The following is a 26936-nucleotide window of genomic DNA, read 5'->3' on the forward strand; positions in this document are numbered from 1 at the left end:
ACTTAGTTTTATTTTAATTATTAATTTGTTTTGTCAAATGTGACTCTCTATTACAAATTTAATAAAACCATTATGATTTTATAATAATTTAAATTATTAGAGCATAAAGGGAAACAGGATTTTAGGCAGGTCACATGACGTGAGCTCTTTTCTGCTAAGGCAAGAAGTATTCGATCTCATCTCAGAGTAAACACTACCTAGTAATACTATAGTACTTCCTCCACACTTCCTCTGAGGATTTGATCAGGGAGCTGAAATTGACAGATCAATTCTGTAATATATTTGAAGTAGGTAGGTATGTACCAATTGTCATTTCGGAAATTTTGGAATTCTCATTGGAGCATTTTTTGGGGAGGTACTAGTACCTACGAATAGATTTCGAATTTTTTGGCGGGAATGCCAGGAGTAAAATTGTGTAATTTGTTTTATTTTGGCTTTTGGTTTTTTAGCTGTTTAGCATCTGTGAAAGTGCACAAAGGTGGGAAAATGAAACAAAGTCAGTAGAAGTAGCTTGAGACTTTATTTCATCCCATCTAATACCGTTTCATTTAATTTCAATTTAATATATAAAAATGGATCATGTTATCTTCAATATGTGCTGAAGTATGAAACCTTCTATGCATCAAATTAATCCCAGTCTCTTTATCTCATTTCCATGACATTTTAAATTTTTTTTTAAACACGACTCTGGCTGCTATGGCATAACAAGAAGCCAATTGCCACACAAAAAAAATAAGAATAGATTGGATTTCCACTACAGATTAATATATTAATTACGGTACTACATACCCACTGAAGTAAAAGGTCTATAAAACTTCCACAAAATTAAAAAAAAAATTGTGACAGGCTTGACAAATGACAAAACAAGACTGTCAAAATCCTACAAAGTCACAAATAAATTGAGAAATTTAATAAAAACACTACAAAACCATTTTTTATTTAGAAAATATGAAAGAAGTCTTGAAATTGTGATTTATACATCATAAATTTCTGATGTGATAAGTGATGACGTCTGACGGTGGCTACTTAACCTTAAAAGTGATAGTTTTGAAAGAAACAAACATTGCACTATCATTGTTTGATTATCGCTCTGACATACAGCTTTGATATGTCACATTTTGGCGATTTCATGGACGGAGTGCCCGTTAAAATATCGGAAAAATACAAAAAACCTCCAAGTATTGAGCTACCGTACACCTTAATAGAATGCCCAATCAGAGCTCAAAATGTTGTGGACAACGTTAAATATTGTTCTAGTTTCGAGTCGAATGTCCTTATCAAGGTTAAAGAGCTGCGAAGGATTAAGGAGACGAAGAAAAACGAAAGGAAACATCGATTACAGCTGTTGGAAGAAGCAAAACAGAAGAAGTTGGATGCCATAGCTTTGGCAGAGGAAAAAGAAAGGTTGAAACAACTGAATGTGTCTGAAGTGTCTTACCCTAGTACAGACGAGATAAATCCACTGACTTCGGATGAGAAAAATGAAATTAACTGTGATAGTAACATAGGTGATACAAAAGAAACCGCTGAAGTTAGCATAACAGATATTAATATAATACCTGCAACAACTGCAAATGAGTCGCAGAACATTCTTCAACCAACACTTGTTAAGTTTAATTATGAAGGAAGTCTATTAGATGACCCTGATCCATTAGAAACATACAAATTAAATGCTAAAGTGAGCAAAATTCAGTACAATCACAATATAGACACCTTGACGTATAGAGATTTTGAAAATGATACATCCAGCCCTTTTGATAATGTTGAGTTGAAAACTATAAATGATATGGAGTTACTAGCTCAAGTATTACAAAGTCAAAAAGAATCTGTTGTCAGCTGTTCACAACAACCCCATTTAATAGAGCAAGGTTATGGGGTACCTAACTGTGCCTCTCAAGCTCAAATAGGAATTTCTTACTTACCTAATTCATATGTGGAGCAGCCAACACAAGAGCAAGGCTTGGTGTATACACATCATTATCCAAGTAATTACTATGCTCCAGAATTGGATAATGCTAATGTTCCACAGAATTACCAGTACAATGCCTCTCCTAACCTTTACACAGTACCCAATTATTATAGTAATCAAGTGATATCAGCAGATATAAAAGTTTCTAATGATGCACAGTGTTCATCCCAGCCTTACTATTATCAGTATTCACCAGCTCAGTATCAATTAGGCTATAAACCCAATGAAATTGAGGAGCACTCACCACAAAATCCTATAAAAACGGAAACTTGTAAAGTAGAGGAACTGCCCAGTTCTCAGATAGTAAAGTCAAGGTCCCGTAGTGTACCAGATATTGTCAAGGAACTAAACGAAGAGCTTGCCAAATTAAAAATGAATGATAGATCTTACAACGTAAGCCCCGCTCCAGCAAACATTCCACAGCCATCTTCCAGCAAACAGAAGAAGAGTGAAAGAAGAAGAAAGAAGTCTGAGCATTTACCCAATCCCTATGATAAGTTGCCTCCTAAACTTCAAGGCATGTGTCAGAGAATACACGGGATGGGGTTCTCTTTGGACAGGGTTGTGAGAGTATGTACATTAGTAGGTGAAAATGATAAAAAGGTGAGAACAATAAATTATAAATAGATTTAAAGTATGGATTGACAAAGTATCATTGTGTGAGTAATGTCATTTTTTAAAGCAATATTCTTTTGTTATTATTAGTGTGTGAAATACAGAATTTACGCTTATTATGAATGTGAGTAACAAAACTTAGATGAAATTGTTATAGAGGCTTTCATTTTTTCTTCATGTTAATTATTTAAGGTATTCAATCGATTTGTTTTCTGATATTTTTCAACACTGCATCTCTGGATGTGCTAGAGAGACCTGAAGCCGGCTCTAGTAGATCTTTCTTTCTACTTCGTTCTGTTTTAAATTAATTTTTCATTCTTTTCTCATGTGAAGTGTGTTTATTACTGATAACAATAGATAGTGACCGATATTATCAATCACAGTTCCGCTTGAATTTAGTTAGATAAATAAATTTCTTGTAAGCCAACAGCAATAAGCAATTAAAATTCGAGGTTTAAGGTAAAGTTGGCAGAAATTTAATAATTTTTGTGAACTATTGAACTCTATGGGTGGTTCCTTACAATCATAGACTATGTTATGATCCGAATCTTGGTACTGAATAGTATTTTTTCTGAATACATACATGAGAGGGTAGTTGGACATCTGTCAGATCACACGCATTTCGATTATTTTTAGTGTTTTTCCCGTTTTTTCTGTGTTTTTAAGAATTGTGTTGCCCTATTTTTGTTGGTGGTGGATTAGTTTAAGTTTCATTTAACTGGTAAGTGTATTTTTTATGTCAATGTCGTCCTCGGTGGGCGAAAATGTCCCGCCGGACAGAGGGAGGTCTTCTTTAGATTCAGAGATGGACGATCTTTCTCTAATACTTAATTCTCCTGTAAAAGCTTCACAAAAACGCCCTGCGGAAGACGTATTAAGCGTCCCAGAAAAAAGATCAGCTCCACATTTACCGGCAGCTGCCTCTAATCAACATACCTACACCCGGCCAGGTTTTGATAACAATTCAGTTCTTAATTACTCTGAAACTGACTCTGGCCCTTTTGTTGTCCATGTATCTCGTTCAGATGGTGACTTTGCCCCAGTTTCGAACCACACCCGTACCCTTAAAATTGCTCAAATTATTTACAATGGTAAGATCTCAGGGATAGATGAAATTAAAAACATGGGTAGAAATAGGGCTGCTATTATTTTTAAAACATATAACGAAGCGAATTCATTTTTAACAAACCCATTACTTTCATCTAACAAATTGTCAGCAATTATTCCACGCTTTCAAGTTACCAGGATGGGTGTCGTGAGACAAATTCCTGTAGAGTGGTCTCTTGAGGACCTAGTCTCATGGATTGAGTGTCGGTCTGTTTCAACCACCGTCATTAAAGCCAGAAGAATGAATAAGAAAAAGAAAATAGATGGAAAAACAGTATGGGAACCGACGGGTACAGTTGTCCTCTCTTTTCTTGGGCAAGTTCTTCCTAAACATGTATATTGTTGCAGCGTTTCCCTCCCTGTAAACATATATACTCTTCCCACTATTCAGTGTTTAAAGTGTTGTCGTTTTGGGCACATTCGTGATCAATGTCGATCGCAAGCCCGCTGCTCTCGATGCGCAGGCCCCCATGAAGGTAATTCTTGTAGTGTTTCAGAAAATAACATAACCTGCTTGTTCTGCTCTGGTTGTCATCCCGCCTCTGACCCGAAATGCCCCGAACATGCCCGTCAAAGATCAATTAAGATGGTTATGTCTGAAGAAAATATTAGTTATATTGAGGCAGCTCGCAGATTTCCTTCAGTCCGCACCTCCTATGCCGATGTTGCCAATTCTTCTCTTCCCCAAAAACCTATCTTCCTGAGCCGATCAGCTCCATCTTCGAATACCCTCCCGTCTTCCTCCCCCTCATCTTCTCGTCATACTCCGTCAACTTCATACAAAAAAACTGTTTTTATTGAAAAATCGTCTAAACCAATACTTTCCAAGTCTTATGATCGTCATGCTCACAATGATATTATTAGCCCTCCTAACTCTTGTTTACCCAATGGTTGTGCTCTTAGCACTCCCACCCCCTGTGCCCCTGCTACAAATGATAATCTCGCGGAATTAATGTCAATGCTGCTTCTAAATATTTTATCAAAATTCAATGATATACTACCGAACAACGTCTTGATTCAGATTCACGCTTTAATCTCTAGTCTCGTCAACTCTCAACCAAAGCATAATGACGAAGGTCCTACAATGGAACTGTCGTAGTATCAGAAATAAAAAACAAGAAATAATTTATCTATCTAATCAATATAACCCTGTCCTCTTTGCTGTTGCGGAGTCATGGTTGAGACCGGATACTCTGCTTAGGGTGCCCGGGTTCTCGTGTCTCCGCGATGACAGAGACGACGGCTGGGCAGGAACTGCTATCTTGGTCAGAAGAAATATATCTTTTTCTCGCATTACCCTTCCTCCTCATTCCTCAGCAATTAACATTGTGGCAGTTCGCTGCTTTAACATCACAGTGGTCTCAGTGTACATCCCTCACCCTAACAGTAACCTTATTCTAGAATTTTCGACACTCTTAACCTCTCTTCCATGTCCTCTCTTAGTCTTAGGAGATTTTAATATACGCCATACAATGTGGGGTTCTGAGTTATGTGACTCAAATTCCTCATTATTTCTTGATAAACTTGATGAATTAAATTTGTGTCTACTTAATGATGGAACTCCCACCCGTAGAGTATCCCCATCCCAAAGTCCAAGTGCCCCAGACCTGTCCTTGTCCTCTCCCTCTTTAGTTAACTCGATTTCTTGGTCTGTTCTGTCCAACTCCCATGGCAGTGATCATCTTCCAATATTACTAACTCTAGCCGATTCTTCCATCCCATCTTCAATTCCATATGAACCCCTTTTGAAATTCAGACTTAACAAGGCCGACTGGCAAAAGTATTCATCTTTAGTTCAAAATAATCTTGAATCTCTTCCTGATGCAAATGATGAAAATACTCTATTTTTGTACCTAGAATTTTGTTCCATTTTATCCTCCGCTGCCGAACTAACCATTCCCTTAAAGAATTCAGCTTCAAATAAAATTCCCTCACCAGCATGGTGGGATGCTGAATGCTCCCAAATAGTCCAAAAACGCAAGGAGGCTGAGTCTGAATTTTCTAAAATTCTCTCTTTAGAGAATTTCCTAGAATTTCAGAAAATTTCGGCCATCTCTAAAAGATTTTTGCGACAAAAGAAATCTCTTGCTTGGCGTAATTTTTGCGAGTCTCTCTCCCCAAGAACTCCTGCCTCCTTGATATGGAAAAAAATAAAAGCATTTCGTAAATCACAATCTGATAATAATATTAATTCTAATTCCTTGTCTTGGCTTCCTGATTTTATCTCCAAACTCTGCCCACCCTTTGTGCCTTTTAAACCTTGTCCCTTAATTCCCTCCTCCGCCTCTAATGACCCCATGAATTCCAGCTTCTCATTTGCAGAACTATGCTGTGTTCTTGACAACCTCCGAGATTCAGCCCCAGGTATAGATGGCTTCCCGTACTCTTTTATAAAAAAATTATCTGACTCTTCTAAAAAAATCTTTCTAAACCTTTTAAATCATATATTTCTCTCCAGTTCTATTCCAGCCTCATGGAAAACTCAATTGATAATCCCAATTCTAAAACCAGGCAAGGATCCAGCTCAATCTTGTTCATATAGACCTATTGCTCTCTCGAGTGTGCTAGCTAAAATTATGGAACATTTGATAAAAAATCGTCTAGAATGGATAGTTGAAAACAGGTCTATTCTCCCTAATAGTCAGTTTGGCTTTAGACGAGGTTACGGAACATTGGACAGCCTGAGCCTCCTCACTTCAGATATTCGTGTTGCATTCTCTCAAAATCGTCATGTTATAGCAGTTTTTCTAGATATTTCCTCTGCATACGACAATGTCGACCTTCATTTACTTAGACAAAAACTTATTAACCTGAATATGCCTCCTAGAATTGTGAATTTTATCTTCAATTTGTTTTATGACAGATCTATTATAGTTCGCATCTTAGGTGAAAATTCTTCTCATCGAACCTGGAAAGGTCTACCTCAGGGTTCTGTTCTCAGTCCTCTGCTTTATAATATTTACACTGCTATTTTAGATACTACTGTGAACCGTTTTTGCCGTATCCTCCAATATGCTGACGATATTGCCCTCTATACCATATCTAATTCTTTCTCACAAGCTTGTAATTGTCTAAATTCTGCTTTGTTTAACCTGAATTCTTGGTTGAATGATCACTGCTTATCCCTGTCCATCCCTAAATGTTCTGCGGTTGCTTTCTCCCGTAAGAGAGTTATCCCTGAAATAAATATTGAAATTTGTAACCAATCTATTCCAGTCTTGAGTAAAGTTAAGTTTTTGGGCATTCTCTTGGATTCTAAACTCTCCGGTGTTCACCATTTAAACTATATCTGCAATAAAGTTGAGAAGAGCATCAATGTTCTACGCGCACTCTCCGGTGTTAAGTGGGGTTCACATCCTTACAGCCAGAAGCTTCTTTATAATGCTTTAATTAGAAGTCACTTTGACTATGGTTGCTTTGTTTTGGAGCCTTGTAATAAAATGGCACTTACAAAACTAAATCGTATTCAATCAAAATGCCTCAGAATCATCTCTGGCGCCATGAAATCTTCCCCTATAAATGCCCTACAAGTTGAATGTTTTGAACCTCCTTTAGCCTTGCGTAGACAGTTTCTAGCTGATAGATTTTTCTACAAAGTAATTTCTCTCTCAAACCACCCCCTTTTAGCTCTACTTTCCCAACTTGCTCAACTGACCGAAACCTCTAGATACTGGCGTCATAAATCTGTACCTCCTCTTGTCAACTCGTATAAGAAACTGCAAAATTTAGCTTCTCCAATTTTTCAATATGATAAATTCCCCCTCTTTCTTTTCTCTTTTGACTGTCTTTTATTTCGTCCCACTACCTTCTTGAATATTGGGATCCATAAAGACTCCCCAGTAGCAAATTTACAATTTCAGAACATAGTACAACTACAATGGCCTAATCATTATCACCTATTCACTGATGCATCTAAACTATCCCAAAATGGTCCTGTAGGTGCTGCGGTATGGATCCCCAAGTTTAAAATCTCCCTAAAATACAAACTCCCTCAGACTTCCTCTGTGTACTCTGGTGAAGCTGTTGCTCTTTTAGAAGCAGCTCTTTTTATTAAAACCCGCGGTCTAAGTAAATCGGTAATTTTTTCGGACTCCTTAAGTTGTCTTCAAGACATAACTAAATTTCCATCGCATTCAAAAGTCAATTTTGAAATTATATTAAAAATTAAAGAAACTCTTTTTCAATGTCACTGCTCCGGACTTGATGTCACTCTCGTCTGGATCCCAAGTCATAGCAGAATTTGTGGGAATGAGCTTGCTGACTCCTGTGCCAAGGAGGCTGTTGTTATGGGCTGTAACAAGTATAACAAAATTTTTACTCGAGATTTACATTCTCTGGCAAAATCTGATATGCTTCAATCTTGGAATGAAAGCTGGCAGATTTCTCGTCAGTCAGTAGGTAAGCATTATGGTAACTTGCAACCGACCCTGCCCTCTAAGCCTTGGTTTTCCTCCCACTGCCATCTTCCTAAAAAAATTGTCTCAGCTATAATCCGTCTTAGACTTGGCCATGTTTGCTCCCCTGTTTTTCTTGCCAAAATTAGAGTCCGTGACCATTCTCTTTGTGAGTGTGGATTAGATGAGGGTACCCTGGATCACATTTTCTTCGACTGCCCCAATATCGTATCCCCTCTTTATGATATCCTTCCCAATGACATTCCCCGACCTATTAATATTAATTGTTTATTAACTTTAGTCTATTCTAAACATGTAAATATTCTGTGTAAATTTTTATCTGCTAATAATATTTATCTCTAAAGTAGTTAGTCTAACATATATTTGTTTGTGCTGTTCTTAAAACCACAGATTCGCGTATGGAAAAACCGACCAAATTTACTTGTATTTAGATTTAGTAATTTTTTCCCTCTCTAAGCACCTGTTATTTTTGTAAATACTTTGACATTGGCAAAATCAATGCCAAAGGCGTTGGAGCCAAATTATCTAAAAGAAGAAGAAGAAGAAGAATACATACATAGCTGACACATGCTCAAGTTTGGTGAACGTTTATAATTATATAACAAAAGTTTTACTTTACTTACATGACTGATTTCAGACATTTCTCTATCTGTAGGAAAACAACAAATTTTTTGATGAAAAATTATTCACAAAACCATTTTTCGTAGTTAATAAGTTCTTCATCAGCCCATTTTTTTCGTTTTTAAGTTTCAACAACTCAATTCGCCTTGGTAAACTTATAATAGTAATGCTTCTTTTATCCCACACAGCTGGTTAATTTAAACCAATTATTTAAACATTTATTTCGACATGAAGTCCCCAATTCTGTCATTCATATTCATATATAGATATCATATTTGGCTGACAAATGTGTATTGACTCATAATGGTGTGATTTATTTTCATTATCTAAATAGGTGCATGAGTTCATTGTCCTCCTGGTTTATAGCGGTTAGTCAAATTGGTTAAGTTTAAGGGCAGTTAAAACCAACTATGCTGTGTGCTAACTATATAGCCAGAAACCAAGTTTTCAACTAGCTGTTAGTGATTTTGTATATTACTAATGTTAAATAATTTTAGGATGGATCCGGTAACTAGATATCCGTAGCCTACAATCAATAAAACAAAGTTATTTAGTTATTAAACGATCACGATGAAAGTGTATGTTGTCTTTATTAATTTCAGGTGATAGAATGCCTTCTGGTCGTGGGTGAGATGATGGATCTAGGCTTTTCGGAGGCGAGTGTGTTATCAGCACTCGCTAAGCACGACTTCAACAGGGATAAAGCGATTGATGAACTAGTAACGTAAATTGTTAAGAGTGAGGTAATTTAATAATGTATGTAAATGTGAAAGAATAATCTATATTACAGAGAATATAATATTATGTAATATGTTTCTTTTATTTATTTCAATTACTGAATAGATAGGGATGCTTCGTGTCTTAGGATAATGGTTGATCTGGAACCACGCGCGTTATCCACAAAACGCTTCTTTTTTCACGTGGAATGAGTTCTCTGGTTTTTGGTATTGGACCTGAAGTTTTGGGCAGAGTCCTACATCCTTTGGGAGACACGGGGTCTGGGAGTCAGGCGCGCTCAACCGAGCATCCGACACCTGCCGAGACGGAACTCTGAAAACGACGTGTACTGCAATAGAACCATAATCATCTGGCCACTTTGGTCATGGTGGAGTTAGGATCGGAGATTCAAGAGACTAACCGCAGGGTGGATAAAAAAGGGGAAAGATACGAAAACGATTTTCTAATGAAATAATGTACTTAACAAATGTTCGCGATTAACTTCCATGGTGAAGGAATAACATCGTGTAATAAAAATCAAACCCGCAATATTATAATTTGCGTAATTACCGGTGGTAGGACGTCTTGTGAATCCACGCGGGTGGGTACCACCACCCCGCCTATTTCGGCCGTGAAGCAGTAATGCGTTTCGGTTTAAAGGGTGGGGCAGAAGTTGCAACTATACTGAGACCTTAGAACTCATATCTCAACGGCATTTACGTTGTAGATGTCTATCCAGTAACCACTTAACTTGATTGTCGTCTCACATTTTGCACTTACGTCACGAAGTACTGTGGACAAAGACAGCAAACATATTACAAGCACTAGAGATTAGATATGAAAACAAAAAGTTTCGGAGAACAAAGTAGTATTAACATACTTTAATTGAATACTGTTAACCTATTACCACAGTATTCTTCAAGAGCTCTGGCCCAAAACACGTCATTACGGATCCTCCCGATTCATTAACGGTGCTTTTATGAACCACAAGCACCGGTCACCGTCCTCGTCGTATCCGTCGCTTGCGACGAAGGGTTCGACGAGCGAATTAACCCATAGACACAGCCCACTGAGTTTCTTCTGAGTACATTCTGCGAAGCACTGCTCTTGCTAGGGTCAGTGTTAGCATCACTCCGGTGTGAGCCCGGTGAGCTCACCTCGTAGTTAAGGTTACGCTGAAATAGCCTCTCAAGGCTATCAGCTTAGGTAAGAATAAAAAAGAGCTCTGCTTAAGCAGCTTCTTTCGGCGCTCGTGCATGGGCGCATATTATCATTTTTTGGACATATAATATCTCCCCGCGAGGAAATGACTCCATAGAGCTCCTTGTCGTTCAAAGCAAAGTAGAAGGCACTAGACCGCGTGGAAGGTTGCCCATGTGATGGACCGACCGAGTCAAGTCGACAGTTGGCGGCTGTTTGCATGAGTGTACCAGGCTCACCACAAACTGGGAGAAGTGGCGATTGCTAGTGAGCCGCATAACAACTTCCCACAACAATGATACTGAATGACAATTACGACCGCTCTGACAAGAATGATACGGCAGCGGAAAGATTACTATAATACCATTATACATATATACTATATTCTATATTATATATACTATATAAATAAATACTCTCAATGTTGCTAGACTGCGTATTTTAGGTTCTTTGTATTTTAGGCTTTCAATGTCTTAGACGTGATTACGAACAGTTTTGCGGTTTCATCACGTACCTACTTATCGTATTAGTAGCCTCTGTAACCTAATTTGAAGCGTTTCCTAATAAACGAGACGGTGCATATTTTTTGGGGCTAGTAACAGTAGTAGTTGTGTATAGTAGTACCTATTTATTAATTGTGAGTTGGTTTTTATCATAATTTTTTTTTTCATTTTAATACCGAGTCTCGTAATTAGATGGTGGAAGATACAAATTTTAAATGGCCTTTACTTACGAAATTGCCGTTTAGTGAACAGAAAGATATTAATTTTTTGATAAATATTTGTTTATTAATAAACCAAAATCACCACAAAATCAACCTCCTATAAAAACGGAAACTTGTAAAGTGGAGGAACTAACTAGTTCTCATCCACCCATCGTATCGATTAATCTCTGACAGTGGTAGTGCCGCCGGGGTGAATTTTCAATGCCCTTCTTTAAGAAGTCAGGTGTTCGGGACCTAACAAACTTCAAAGGCATTTTATACTGTCTCTCGAGTATTGATTTTCCCCACAGACACAGCTCACTGAGTTTCTCGCCGGATCTTCTCAGGGGGTGGGGTTTCGGATCCGGTGGTAGATTCTGCGAAGCAATGCTCTAGCTAGGGCCAGTGTTAGCAACACTCCAGCTTGAGCCCCGTGAGCTCACCTACACGTTAGGGCGAAGCTGAAATAGCCTCTCAAGGCTATCAGCATAGGTAGGAAAAAAATGATTTTATTTCTCCCGAGAATTTGTCCAAATTATGAACTTAACACCGGATGAGCCCACTTAGCAATAAATAAAAATAACTTCCAAACTTTAGAAAGCTTCATGACGAGGTCTGGTGAGTACGGCGGATGACGGAAAAACTTCCAACCCAATCTTTTGTAGCTTAGAGACCGTCTGTTGTGCTGTATGAGGTCGAGCGTTGTCGTGTGGGAGCAGCTCCATATCCGAATCAGGCGACGTAAAGCCACCGTCGCGTCGCCGCATCGCCAGAAACACCCTCAGACACAGCCCACTGAGTTTCTCACCAGATCTTCTCAGTGGGTCGCGTTTCCGATCCGGTGGTAGATTCTGCGAAGCACGGCTCTTGCTAGGGTTCATGTTAGCAACGTCATCAGGTTTGAGCCCGTGAGCTCACCTACTAATTAAGGTTACGCTGATATAGCCTCTCAAGTCTCAGATAAGGTAGGAAAAAAAAGCCCGGAACATGTCTTATCGGATACAATCTCGGTGCTTTTAGGTTCTTAAAGTACCGGTCACCGCCTTCGTTGAACTCGACGTGTGAACTAACAACTAACTAAGCCATAAACACAACCCACTGAGTTTCTCGCCAGTTCTTCTGGGTCGCAATTTTTTGAGATAATCACTACATAGTATAAAACAAAGTCGCTTTCTATGTCCCTATATTGGTCTGTCCCTATGTATGCTTAAATCTTTAAAACTACGCAACGGATTATGATGCGGTTTTTTTTAATAGATAGAGGGATTGAAGAGGAAGGTTTATATGTATAATAACATCCATTAAATAGTGGAGAACTCAATAATAAATTACAGTTTCCGAAGCGAAGCGAGGGCGGGTCGCTAGTTATACATAAGATACATGATGCGGTATCTTCAATGCGAAGGGCGCGACGAAAGTGTTAGCAACGTATTTTCTTAGTAGGTAAAATTGATGTCTTTCTGCCGCATTTGAAGGCCGAAATAGTCGCATCTATTGATCTGAGTACACCGGGCCCCTTATCCTCTAGGCCACGACGCGACGACATGTCTATATGCCCATGTCATCAAATACCGATCCGAATTTATTGATTATCTTGCGACGAAATACGCGACACATTTTAATTGCTCAGTAAAGTTCCCCTAACTTAGATACAATCTTTAAACGAACAATTATCATTAAACAGATATAATATTTGTACCAAACAAATGCATTTACGAACATCCTTATTTGATTTAACGACAAATAAAATTTTAATTGCATGTTGTAACTATTATGTTGTATTAGATCCTGATGTATATCGCCAAGATACAATATGCGGACATAGAAAAAACATTTTATGACTGTTTAAATTGTTTTGATTATCTCAAAACAAGTTGATTAGTAATTATAGGATCTGAAGGTATTCTAATACTTAATTTTAAATTATTGATATTTGGGACTAGAAGGAAACTAAGTACGGACCAAAGTAAGTAGTCTTTCTTACTGGTGGTAGGACCTCTTGTGAGTCCGCGCGGGTAGGTACCACCACCCTGCCTATTTCTGCCGTGAAGCAGTAATGCGTTTCGGTTTGAAGGGTGGGGCAGCCGTTGTAACTATACTTGAGACCTTAGAACTTATATCTCAAGGTGGGTGGCGCATTTACTTTGTAGATGTCTATGGGCTCCAGTAACCACTTAACACCAGGTGGGCTGTGAGCTCGTCCACCCATCTAGCAATAAAAAAAAAATCGGCACGAGTCGTGAGCTTTGACCTTGACATGCGCATAAGTGCATTCTTAGGTCTATTTGGTGAAACGAGGCAGGAACCCCGTGGCGTCGGCCATATCGATTATGTGATTGGATCTTCTCGAGTCGCGTCACAAGCCGTCAGTTGCGATTGGTTCCTTGTGTTGTGCACGCGCATCACTGCAACAAACTACACTTTCGTTCATTTTTAAATATTAAATGTATTATCTATATTTACGAGGGCTGCACTAAAAGTATCGGGAATGGAATATTTCCACTGTTCCTGTCATATTAAAATCTTTTTAATTGAAAACTCCTTGGTTTTAAAAATCGAATACCATTTATTTATTTAAAAAAAGATTCTCGGCCTTGTCACGAGGTTTTGCCAAACTTGTTTAGTCGTTGAGAAAATGGAATTGACTCGAGAAAATTCAAGAGCGATGATTTATTATGACTTTCGAGGTGGTTTAACACAAAAACAGTGTGTTGACCGGATGATTTCTGCATTTGGTGATGAAGCCCCATCCAAAACCACAATTTATCGCTGGTTTGCTGAGTTTCAACGTGGACGTGTCAAGCTCAGTGATGATCCCCGTCAAGGTCGTCCAAAAACTGCAGTCACCCAAGAAAACGTTGATGCTGTGCGTAAGCTGATTGAGGAAGATCGACATGTGACATACCGCGAAATTCAGGCAACTTTAGACATTGGCATGAGTCAAATACAAATAATCTTGCATGAACAATTAGGTGTAAAAAAGTTGTTTTCCCGATGAATACCGCATTCGCTCTGTGAAGAGCAAAAAGCGGCTCGCGTTACTTGGTGCGTCAGAACTCTCGAAAGATTCCACGCAGGATCCTCAAATGCTGTATACAACATTGTATCAGGTGACGAATCCTGCATATACGCGTACGAACCCGAAACAAAAAACCAGTCACGAGTTTGGGTGTTCGAAAATGAGTTAAAGCCAACAAAAATTGTTCGTTCACGGAGTGTTGCAAAAAAAATGGTGACCACGTTTGTCTCCAAAACCGGCCATGTTACGACTATTCCTCTTGAGCTTCGATCAACAATAGTAACCTCTTGAGGGACAAAGAACGGTTAATGCAGAATGGTATGCTAGCATTTGTTTGCCACAGCTCGTTTCTGAACTCCGTAAAGAGAACTGCAACCGCCGCATCACCCTCCATCACGACAATGCGAGCTCTCACACCGCGCACAGAACAAAAGAGTTTTTAGGGCAAGAAAACATAGAATTATTAGACCATCTGCCGTACAGCCCCGACCTAAGCCCTAATGATTTCTATACTTTCCCTAAACTAAAGAATAAATTGCGTGGACAGAGATTTTCATCACCTGAAGAAGCAGTGGACGCCTACAAAACGGCCATTTTGGAGACCCCAACTTCCGAATGGAATGGTTGCTTCAATGATTGGTTCCATCGCATGGAAAAATGTGTCAAATTTCGTGGAGAATACTTCGAAAAGCAATAAATACATTTTTAAATAGTAATGTTGTGTCACTTCGCTAATTCCCGAAAGGGGAATGCCCATTTCAGGCCCAAAGCGGACAATAGATTAGAGAAAAAATACTTAGTGCATTAATTTTGTCATAAATAAATATGCATTTACTTTCTTCCAAATAAACGCCACTACAGTTTACAATAAGTAGTTTAAAAAAGTAACTCCATTGAAAAAACAAGGTTTTTGATGTTTGCGGGAAAAATATTGCCAGCATCAAAACTTTTTACGTATTAAGTAAACATTTTAAGTATATAAAACATAAAAATTAATCATTTTAAGTATTATCATTAATCAATCGATTTTAATGGATTATAAGCACATAAAATAACATCAAGGACATACCCATTGGGCTTTAACTTGTAACTATACTTGAGACGTTAGAACTTATATCTCAAGGTGGGTGGCTCATTTACCTTGTAGATGTCTGTGGGCTCCAGTAACCACTTAACACCAGGGTGGCTGTGAGCTCGTCCACCGATATAAGCAATAAAAAAAACTTTACTAGTATTGTTATTTAAATATATACAACTAAAACAAAAGCATAAAAAATAATGTGTACTCGTAAAAAAAAGATTAAGAAATAAATCAATTATCGGTTATTTAAAAAAAAATTCGATATAAGAATTTCATGTAATTATTTTTCTTTATACTGACAACACTGAATTTAATCTGACTGACTGACACTTCGCTTGCTGCTTGTGCTTGCGTTCAAAATGGATGTGTTTTGATTTTTCTTCAATTTATTTTACTTTTATCAATAACGTTTCATACTACGACTGGAAAACATTGTGTGAATTGTGTTTTTAACCTGACCGAGATTTAAAACCGTGTATATATTCATGTGCTATTTTTAGATGATTTACTAATTGTGTATGAAGAAGAAGAAAATATAGATATTTAAAGAAGTATGTGTGTTTTTTATACCCTAATAACTACAATTGGATAAAAATACATTAGGAACATCTTAAACATTAAAAAAAGAAAAGTTCTTGAAGTATTTATATACAACATGTAACATAATTAACGCACACCCTGAAAGTAATTTGTTCAGAATCGGAATCTGGATCGATTTTGATTGTTTTTTATGTACCAATTTTTTTTTCTAAAATTTAGTTAAAACTAAGTAAATTACAGTTACCCTACACAGCTAGCTAAACAGTTCATAGAAACGAAAATGGAACGTAAGTCAGGGTATTAAGACTTTTTAAAATGAAATATCAAATTAGTAAAAAAAAAAAATATTTAATTAAATAAATCTGATACTTATTTCAAGGCTAATAGTCTATTACAAAATAAAATACCTACGCACACAATACCAACAGCGACCGCCGGCACACAGCAACACTACAATACATAAAAGAAAACCACGTAATACAAAAATAATTACTATCCCTTTCTTTCGTCGGCTTAATATTCTTACAATAAACGGCAGGCTAATTCCGATGTTAGCGGCGACGCGGTTGCGTCGGCGGTGATCAAAGAAAAATCTAAACAACGAAGTCAACAAAATATTTTTGACAAGTCAGTCACGCCGCGTCCACCTTATCGATAAGAGGTCAAGTGATAGTGCAAATAAAATATCTCCCGTATTTCGCTGTCTTTTCGGTCAGTGGCCTCCTAGATCAGCTGATTTGACGCCTCTCGACTTTTTTTGGTGGGGGCGAATTAAATCGCTAGTTTATAACACACAGACAATAAGTGCCGAAGAACTAAAGAATAAGATAATAACCGCCTTTGATAAAGTGAAAAGTGACATTGCAGTATTATCTAAAATAAAACAACAAATACGAAAACGGTCATTAAAGTGCATTGAACAAGCGGCGCGGCGAGTAGGTGTCTGTGTGTGCGTGCGCAGCGGAGTGTGAATCGGTGACCATTTTATTTCCACGAAATGGGAATAACTAATTTCACAAATAATCAATGTTAACGCACATATAAATAATATTTGGTGTGTGCATAGCGTTTATACTATTAAAGTCTAATTGGGGTGTTTGAGGGTGTGCGTTAAATATGTTACATGTTGTAGAAAATTAACCTCAAAACGAGTTTTTATTTTTATTATATTTTTTATAATAGTGGCGTCAATTTCAATATATTTTTTAGATATCTAATACATTTAAGAATTTGAATCAGTCCATTTTTATAGTAATATTAGATGTCCACCTTGGGCCCAGCACACTATGGAGAGTGGGCATTCCCCTTTTCAGTGCCGCCTAGGTACCTACTAAGCACACATTTTTTCTCAACCTCATTTAATTCTTTCAGGCACCAACTTATGAATATTGGCATCTTATGAATATTGTACTGTGGATAAATTTACATTTAGTACCACAAGCTTCGATCAACGAAGACCACAAGTGTATATATTTTATGAAACATTTTAGTAAAAATCAATGTTTTGTTTTTTGTCTTAGGCATTGATCAATACTCGTAAAAAAGATTACTTAAGGAATTGTTGTAACGAAGTTCTTTACGGCAGGCTTGGAGGAGATAGGGATTTTGCTGCGCGACCGAACTAAAAAAAATGTGATAGTAAAACCGTAAGAAAAAGTCCATGGAATAAAACCGTTAAATGAGACGTGCGCAGGCGCGACAGTCGTATACACAAGCGAGTAGTGTATAATACCTTTCTCTTTCTCCTTCTTTCTTTTCGTTCTCTCATCCCTTCTCTCTCTATTTTGTGATCATTTCTATTTCTATTAATTTTATGTTGTCAAACAAAAATAAAGAGACATATTTTGTTATTTTAATTGATAATTTGAATTACGATCTTTTTTATTTTTCGTAATTTATTTTTTCCTAAAATACTGAATTTCCTAAATACTTTCCTGTACTTAAATAAAAACTAATCAGCAAAATTTAAGAGAAAAATCAAGAAAACCAACATAAAATTGAGCACGTTTTTTTTTTGCAAATTGTGTCGATTCTACATTAGCCGAAGGAACTTCGTTCCTACCTGGTGTCCCACGACACCACATCTTTTTTATAAGTCCCATAGTTCTTGTATAAAGTAGCTGTAAGATTCTCTTATAAGCTTATCAATTAGAAATAGCTTAAGGTATATTATTCAAATGGTTTCCCTGGCACTTTTGAAGTCGTTGTGGTCTAAAGGATAAGACGTCCGGTGCATTCGTGTGTAGCGATGCACCGGTGTTCGAATCCCGCAGGTGGGTACCAATTTTTCTAATGAAATACGTACTCAACAAATGTTCACGATTGACTTCCACGGTGAAGGAATAACATCGTGTAATGAAAATCAAACCCGCAAAATTATAATTTGCGTAATCACTGGTGGTAGGACCTCTTGGGAGTCCGCACGGGTAGGTACCACCACCCCGCCTATTTCCGCCGTGAAGCAGTAATGCGTTTCGGTTCGAAGGGTGGGGCAGCCGTTGTAACTATACTGAGACCTTAGAACTTATATCTCAAGGTGGGTAGCGCATTTACATTGTAGATGTCTATGGGCTCTAGTAACCACTTAACACCAGGTGGGCTGTGAGATCGTCCACACATCTAAGCAATAAAAAAAAAACCAGAGAAATCAATGAAAATCGTCTAAAACCTAAAGCTTAATAATATAAATTCGTGTATTTCTTCCATATCCGTCAACACATGGGAAAAGTCAATTAGCGGTAAAACTTCGACACTATACATGTTGAATAGAAAAAAAGGGATGAATTGGTAACCTATTGAAAGCCGGTTAAAAATAGGATTATTTCTGACTATAATTATATTCGAGCGAAACCCCGGGCACTATTATAACATTATAATACTAACACATTTCTAAATCCCAAATTGAACGAAGTTAATTTAATTATAAAAAAGGTACAAAACTAAAGAGTAATTATCTATTTAATTTTAGCTTAAGTGTACGATGCGCAGATGGTCCCCCTCTTTTTTGTCGAGAGCTCACGACTCGTGCCGATTACTATACTAGTAGGTATTGTGAGTGCTCAGGAAACACCGTTCAGGGTACAAATACCTAAGCCGCATGATAAATAAGATATCTGGAAGCGCATAGTGGATTATAGCAATGCTTTTATGTAGGTAGTATGGATGGACTCTGCAGGCGCTGCGATGGTAACAATTACACGAAGGCATCACCTTGATTCGTAAATGCACTTTACATCACTGGTTATAGGGGAGAAGGAGAGCCCACACGAGTAAGTATCTCGGTCCTGTCTATTTTTGCCGCGTGGCACATATGCGTTCTGCCGCAGATATGCGATATGCGTTTTAAAGGGTGGTGCCTACATGCAATATTATTCAATGCGATCAAGACTTGGATCTCATCTCACAAGGTTGATGTCGACATTAACATCAGGTGGTTCGTTTACCCGTGTATGCAATAAAAAAAAGTGAGGATGAAGATTAAAATTTTACATTAAATAGGCAGTGTCCGAATTGAGAATTCCTTTATTTTGAAGTTTGTTAAAATTATTTACTTTTTACTTTTGGACAATTATTATTATGAACATGAAGTCAGTTCCAAATTGAAATTGTTTACAGAAAGCAAGTTTGTTTACAATTATATAGTTATAAAATACTAATAGCATTATAATAAATATGTTTAAATATTGACATGCTAACAATACAAAACCCGTTACAAATGCAATATGAGGTCTTCTGTTTTCAATTGAAGTCGCTTAGAAATTACGTATTTTCAATTTACCGTCAGTTTGCGTGGACTGACCAGAGATTGATATAAAACCAATAAATTAATTGGACCATCGATTTATTCAATAAAATATCAATGATTTATCGCCGTAGATCTTCATTTTCAATCATTTAATAACGCATTTGTCTTTTCAGAAGCCCAGACAGGCTTGATTTATCTTACGTATCCATGTTCTTGTACACATGTATTCAATTTAAACACCCAGTCCTACTTTCAACCTTATAAACTTGAATTTAAGGGTTTCTTACATGTTGCAGGGGCTATCGTTTTGAATGTAATGTAATGGGTCAATGCCAAGAAATAATGATAAAGTATTATGTGTTTTACTCCTGTGTGATAGTACCTAATGATGATACGTCGTGAAAAATATATTTTATTTTGTTTTGTTCATTTTGTGTTATATTTAAGGAACGTAGTTTTTATAATTTTATATTTCGTATGTATACTTTATATTATAAGATTGTTGCCTAAAGTTTAAAGTACTCCAGTTTCAACTCACTTAAGCGATCGTACGATCGCACTCAGCTAGTGTCAAATGGGTCAATGAACAGACGCACATCAATTTGAGAGCAAAAAATGTAATCGATACAATGATAATGCGGTCTCTCGCTAATTGTCAACTTATCAAATGAGGCCTGCAGAGGAAAACAGTGCAAAATGACGATTTTTTTAAGCGGTCATTTCATGAGGCGTCACGCGAATCGACCTGGTTGTTCACGAGTCGAAACAGGTAAAGGAACCGTTTCCGCCGCTGTCGCGTGGTTCCTGGACCGCGCCAAATGGGTCATAAAAATTGAGTTTCCGCGAGACGGTGACCCAGCAGACAATAGGCGAATACCGCATTGTCTATTGTCGACGCCTTCAGACTGGCCGCAATGAATGGGACAAGTTCACATCGAGCGACCCACGACGCGCCCGACGAGGACGGAGATTGAGGAGCGGCGAACGAGCGAAAGGGACACATTCCGCACGGCGGACACTCACTCGCCGCACGGTTCGGTTTTGTTGTGAGGAGCAGTCCAGTTGGTTCGCGAGCGGCGCACGAGTCGAACTGCTCTCGCGCGATAACAGCTGCCCGGCTCGGTGACTCGCTGCGACGCGGAGCATGCACGAGTCGCATTACCGCAGGCGCCGCGCCTCGCCGCGCTCGCACCGATAACATCTGCAAAATCTGATATTTAGGCCGGCGATATCGCGATAGAGTTCGATTTCGAGTTGCGCGACGGTCTGCCGGCGACGTGCGCGGCCATGTGAGCGCTCCCCGCCCGACGGGAGCGACAACCGAACAAAAAAGCAGCCCGCTGATGTCTACCCCTCCCGGACGATACAAAAAAGGGATAAAAACGTTATTCCTGGAACGTACACATGTGGACGCCGGGTGATCGTGGTTGCTAGTGTTGATTCTGCAGTACCGCCATGATGCCTCGAAGAAGTAGGTGGATGCACATGGTGACTGGGCTCGTGGCCGGCGTCGTGTTCGGAGTGTTTCTCAAGCTGTGTTTGAGGACTTCCTCGCGGACGAGCATAGAGGCTTGTCCGGAGTCGGCCCGCTCGTATGCGGACCCGGAACCGCTAGCCTTAATAGGTCTCAACCCGAACGAGACTGTTCATAATTCAAACAGAACTCTAGTGTTTGTCGGTGTGATGACGGCCGAACAATATTTGACGACGAGAGCGAGGGCAGTGTACGACACCTGGGCCCAGGACCTGCCGGGGCGTATCGCGTTTTTCAGTTCAGAAGTGTCTCGGGCCCCGGGTTTGCCCCTCGTGCCGCTGCGCAACGTAGACGACAGTTATCCTCCTCAGAAAAAATCTTTCCTCATGTTGTTGCACATGTACGAAAAGTATGGGGAGAAATTCGAGTGGTTCATGAGAGCGGACGATGATGTATACGTAAGAGGTGATAAATTAGAGGAATTCCTGCGTTCGGTGGACAGCCGCAAGCCTCAGTTCATAGGGCAAGCTGGTAGGGGAACCAACGATGAAAAAGATGTGCTAGCTTTGGACTATAATGAGAACTTCTGTATGGGTGGTCCTGGTGTACTGATTTCTCGTGAGACCCTGCGGAGAGTGGCCCCTCACGTGAAGTACTGCTTGAAGCACCTGTACTCCACTCACGAGGACGTGGAGCTGGGTCGCTGTGTCGCCAAGTTTGCCGGTGTATCCTGTACTTGGAGTTATGATGTGAGTATTGATCTTTCTTAAAATGTGATTGTTATGAATTTATCCAGTTCAAGATGAAAACATTTAGAAATAAAATTTAAAAAGAAAGAAAACTATAACTGTCTATATTTAGCAAAGGATTTCTATAAACCACAAGAAACATCAAAAAACACGATTTCAATCATCAATTTACTTTGAATCATTAAAGTTATTTTCGTACTATATTGTATTCATGTAAAACTACAAACTGTCAATATCGATTCATATCACATTATCTGTGACAATCAGAGATAACCTATGTTTTTATTGCGTTCGTAAACCAAAATCCAAAAATGTAAAAGTATTGTCACAATCAAGCGGAAACGTGACTCAGGCGCACCTCTGTTGGTGCGCTGAACCTGTCGCAGCTTTATTTGCGAATAATTAGCTAAATTAGAATTAATTAGGAGCACGCGTAAATACTAACGGCTTTTTGTTGATTAGAATTCTAAGTGAAAATACGCAATTCGCGATGTTTACTGCTTGTAATAAAACTGACTTTCATTTAAATACTGGACAAAAAGGTTGATAATTATTTTTGACAAATAATATTTAAATAAAGAACATTTTCAACACAGATAATAAAACAACTAAGTAAACATAGGTTTTATTCTGTAGACTTTAAAATTTTGAGCATGTGAAAAAGTAGCCTAACTACAAATTTGCGACTTAAATTATGGTTTCTCATTTAACTGGATCACAAATAGACAATAAACAGTTGGAAAACATCACTCATAATTGATTCCTCACAACGAAGTGTGCTGCGTGACTGCCCCTCTTAAGGGATTGTTTCGTATTGACAGGTACCAATTTTTTCTAAGAAAATGTATCGTATCACGTGTAGACGAGCAGATTTTAGGCATAATTTTAAAAAATATTAGCATTGTGCACTTCTTCCCTATATTCTCTATAAGTGTGGGAAATGTCATACTCCTACGTCCGCGCAATTTTCGTAAAAAGGGATACAAAGTTTTTCCTTCACGTATTAATATATAGATTAGACAAACTCAACAAACCGTACCGCTTAAAATGAGTTAAGACAAATAAACATTCACGTTACCAGATCTCATTTTTTGTTTGTTTGTGTCACATAAAGTAGGGGTGGCTTTGGCGTCTTCAAAACTATTTTCGTTGATGTTTCAGACGCTGTTTTTGTTTAACGCGTTAACAGTTAACAATAATGAGTTATTGGTATAAGGTTGGAAAGGCCGTTGCTCTAATTTTGTATTAGAACCAGTGTCGCCGCTTCATCCCCACTATTTTAATTTCTACACATACACGTACTGTGATTACAAGTATTTCGCACACAACAAAAACACCCACACACAAATCTCAGGGCAGATATTCGTTCGCAAACTAGCACAAAACACCCGTAGACATACACACTCACACACGCAAAAAGGCAATAAAAATGTTCATACACGCTAGTGCTTGATAAAATCGATAATCTTTGTCGATAAATTATCTGATGAATGAATGGAGAAAATGAAACATGGAATAAATATTGAAAAAAAAAAACTATTTTACTTTTATTAATTACAAATATTCACTGTCCCTGGAATAAAACGTATTTGTTAAGCAGTTGGCGCTTGCTATTAATTGCGAATGAATTTTTCAAAATTAAGTGTATTCTGATTTTTTTATGGTAAAATCATTTTCAGTAAAATGTTTAGAGTAGTAGTAGTAAATAGTACTCGTCTTTGTCTCCAGTTTCCTCTACCTGTCACGTCAATCCATTGTTCGCTGGCGTTAGGTTCTTTAGGAAACCTAAAATGTTTAATTAACTGCATAAGTCAAATAGCATTTTACTTAGATTTTAATACGTCTAAGACAATATAGTAAATACCCGTAAATGAGAGGTCTACATGTCCCTTTATATTATACCTTCACATTAATTCAATAATAATAATTCAATAATAATAATACATATTTATTTTACTCAAAATACGTCTCACTAAGAATATACTAGGTATCATTAATTAAATATAAAATAATGCAAAAAATATCCATGTCAAATATAAATATAGTCGAAAATTCTGTCAATGATTTTATTTCACCACATGGTCACCTCACTATCGACAACTGCACCACGGCCAATCAGGGCAAATGCCGAAATTTCAAAGATTGAAGTGTAGAGAACGCAATGCATGTAGTACATTGAAAGCTGACTTGGTCATTGCGTTCATTGGGCGAGTACACATCGCGCAATGTATGCTATTTATAACTTGCTGCAATAATATTGTTAATGTTTGGAATTTCATAATGCTCAGTATATTTTTATGTTTTAGACAAATAATATTGTAATTAAATGGTAATTTCGACTTACCGATCGAAAGATATACCTCCTCGCTCTATACTTGAGGTCTGATTTTTTGTTTTACAAGTTATAATTGCACAACACGGCACTATAAAGCGGAGATCTGTTGGTTAAAGTAGTCCGAAGCGCACTAAACGCGGTGAATGAAAGAATCGGTCGAGTTATGTTTGTACAATCATAACTGTGGCACGCTTGCCCCGCCTACATTACCATTCCAACTTTATTTATCTATTCCGTGGTTGACACACATGACGGAAGAATGTCGTTGGGGTATCAAATAATATTGAAAAATGCGTACAGTGCCGTTTTAAACAACAAAAAATAAATACATAATAGTTTAACAAAACTAACAAAATAAGCTTTTATAGAAAATCCAACTAAAAGTAGAAAATAAATTTTAATAAATTTGAATTAAAAATAGTGTAAGAGAAAATTATTTTATTGTAAAAAAAGCATGGTTTAAGTAGTTATAAATATTTTATGAACATATAATAAGGGTTATTTTGATACTATCTTGAAAAGCACCCCACGCTTTTTACAATAAAATCATTTTTTCTTACACTATTTTTAATTCAAATTTATTAAAATTTATTTTCTATTTTTTAGTTAGAATTTCTATAAAAGCGTATTTTGTTAGTTTTTAAACTATTATTTATTTTTCATTTTTTTGTTTAATTTCAATTTTTTCAATATTTTTTTTTCAATTTTTTTTATATTGATTTGTCATCAGTCCTTAATAAGTATACCAAATTCCGAGTTAATCCGACGTTTTGAGGGGGGTCAAAATCATGTTCAAAGATTTCATTACATACATACATACGTCTGAAGCTAATAAAAGCGTATTAAAAAAACAGCGTTTTTGCTCAATATGTTGATCAGTCTCACGGTACGCCAGTCGGAAAACAAAATAAATAGTTTAATACAGGGGTGTTCGACACGTGTAGAAGAAATAAGCTGAGAAAAAAGTATTATCTATTTATGTGTGAGACATGCATTAGTAGACCGGCGTAGCAGACGACAGTTTGAACGTGTCCATGATCCATAGCTTTATTGTATGTTGAACACTTTTGAACTATTCGTTCAATGTAATTTAATATTTCAATAAGCTAGATTACTTTCCGATACATAATAGAAACGATAAACGTATAGTACTATTATTGATCGAAGGTATATAAGAATAAAACACGATCAGCTGTTGTTTTAAGCAACGTGCTATAATTATAATTTAAGCTGATTATAATACAAAAAAGGGTGCGTGTACTTATGTACGCGCGTAAGAAGCTATACTTTATTTTTATTAAAAAAATTTTTTTAATCAGCTTGTAAAAAAATCGATTAAACAACATCCTCAAACACGCATATTGGACATCCGTTTTCTTGACATCGTATAAATTCGGTAATTCTCGGTACGGTTCGGAAAGTTCACCTGTGGCTATATTCAGACTTGCCAAGTTACGTCGGTCGTATTGTAATGAGCGATTTAGTGGGCAACTTCATTTCTGTTAATTTTGTGTCACGGTGCACGTGCATCGTAAAATTTCACTCTCATCAATTTTTCATAACGCGCCTAAAGAAGTATAACTTCAAAAAGTAACGAAATAAAAAACGCTATTAACATACAAAATTATTAGTCACGTGCTGTGATGGTTCTAGTGATAATCTTGTTTCACTAAGCGTAAACAGCTCTGTTTCCTTATCATCTATTTGTGGCAATAGTACCTTCATCAGATACTTCAGGTACTTCAATAGGCTTTAAGTAGGACAATACGTACTAATGCGCACCTACCAACCAAGCCGTCTTATAATATGTTACCTCTTGACACAAAAGACTTCGTTAATTTGACATCCCTGATCTTATAGCATTTCGATTCATTAATTTTATTTATCTACATAAGAAATCTAATTTCTGTAATTTCCACGGCTGCTCTCCTTTTCATTGTAGCAACGAAAGTGGCACGATTGCGCAATGTTATTGTTATGTTATAAACTTACAATAATAAATGTGAATTTGTGGGAATTCTAAATTAACAAAGCAAAGCTCTACGTTTTGGGTTCGCTTGACTGACGACACTCGATCGTGAAGTCGGATTTTGAGAGTGTTTTGCATTGATTCGTGTTACGGTTTTGTGATGCATATCAACCTTACTAGTTATAAGCACAGTCGAATATCTTTAAACAGTTTAAAGGCACGACCGCTTAAGAATCTTATGAACATTCAGCTTTATAATAGAAACAAAAAAAAAACATGGTATGCGAGAGAGTACAACATGCTACAAAGCACGCTTCTAATACTTACAATTCACAGGTTAAATAATGAAATCTGTAAAAGTTGGATATTGTGAATTTAGTTGAAAAAACTAACCAAAAAAAATTCCTGTTCCCAGCAGGCAGTGAGTGGGTTAGCGATGTATTTCAGATTGTTATCAATGCGGTAAAGCGTGGGTGGCATTGCAAAACGCAATCATTTACAAACACTTACTCGGCTGCCAAAAACTTCATAGAGAAATCCGACACTTACCTAAATTACTTTCGGTAATAATATAAATGAAGATATCTTTCCAGTTTGTGAACAAACAGATTCAATGTTGAGAATAAGAAACGAAACCTAAATAGTCTTAATTCTATATTTCATTTTTTTATTATATG

The 26936-nt window shown here is 37.4% G+C and overlaps 2 protein-coding genes across 3 annotated transcripts in view; both read left to right on the plus strand.

Moving 5' to 3' along the window:
• Positions 1 to 757: 757 nt before the first annotated feature.
• On the plus strand, positions 758 to 9538 carry LOC101746332 (uncharacterized). Of its 2 annotated transcripts, none has more exons than XM_004925380.4 (2): positions 758 to 2572; positions 9330 to 9538. In XM_004925380.4, exons 1-2 carry the CDS (start codon positions 1109 to 1111, stop codon positions 9453 to 9455), a joined length of 1590 nt encoding a protein of 529 aa, XP_004925437.2. In that variant the 5' UTR covers positions 758 to 1108; the 3' UTR covers positions 9456 to 9538. The 2 variants fall into 2 exon arrangements, 1 of the variants encoding a protein (XP_004925437.2); XR_009976015.1 differs by having other exon boundaries at positions 837 to 3175; positions 8667 to 9538.
• A 9958-nt stretch (positions 9539 to 19496) lies between these two features.
• LOC101736840 (chondroitin sulfate synthase 1) overlaps positions 19497 to 26936 on the plus strand; it is an 83856-nt gene continuing 76416 nt past the window's right edge. The window contains exon 1 of the mRNA XM_012689781.4: positions 19497 to 21955. Coding sequence (XP_012545235.1) covers positions 21188 to 21955 — 768 coding nt within the window. The 5' untranslated portion in view covers positions 19497 to 21187. The remainder of the gene's footprint in view (positions 21956 to 26936) is intronic.

This window comes from Bombyx mori, chromosome 21, assembly GCF_030269925.1.
Source record: "Bombyx mori chromosome 21, ASM3026992v2".
Classification (NCBI taxonomy): domain Eukaryota; kingdom Metazoa; phylum Arthropoda; class Insecta; order Lepidoptera; family Bombycidae; genus Bombyx; species Bombyx mori.

Excerpts from the sequence above, each read along its gene's own strand:
- LOC101746332 (XM_004925380.4), top strand. The coding sequence starts at position 1,109 with ATGTCACATTTTGGCGATTTCATGGACGGAGTGCCCGTTAAAATATCG. Across the intron at positions 2,573-9,329 it reads TAGGTGAAAATGATAAAAAG|GTGATAGAATGCCTTCTGGT; the intron begins GTGAGAACAATA and ends TATTAATTTCAG.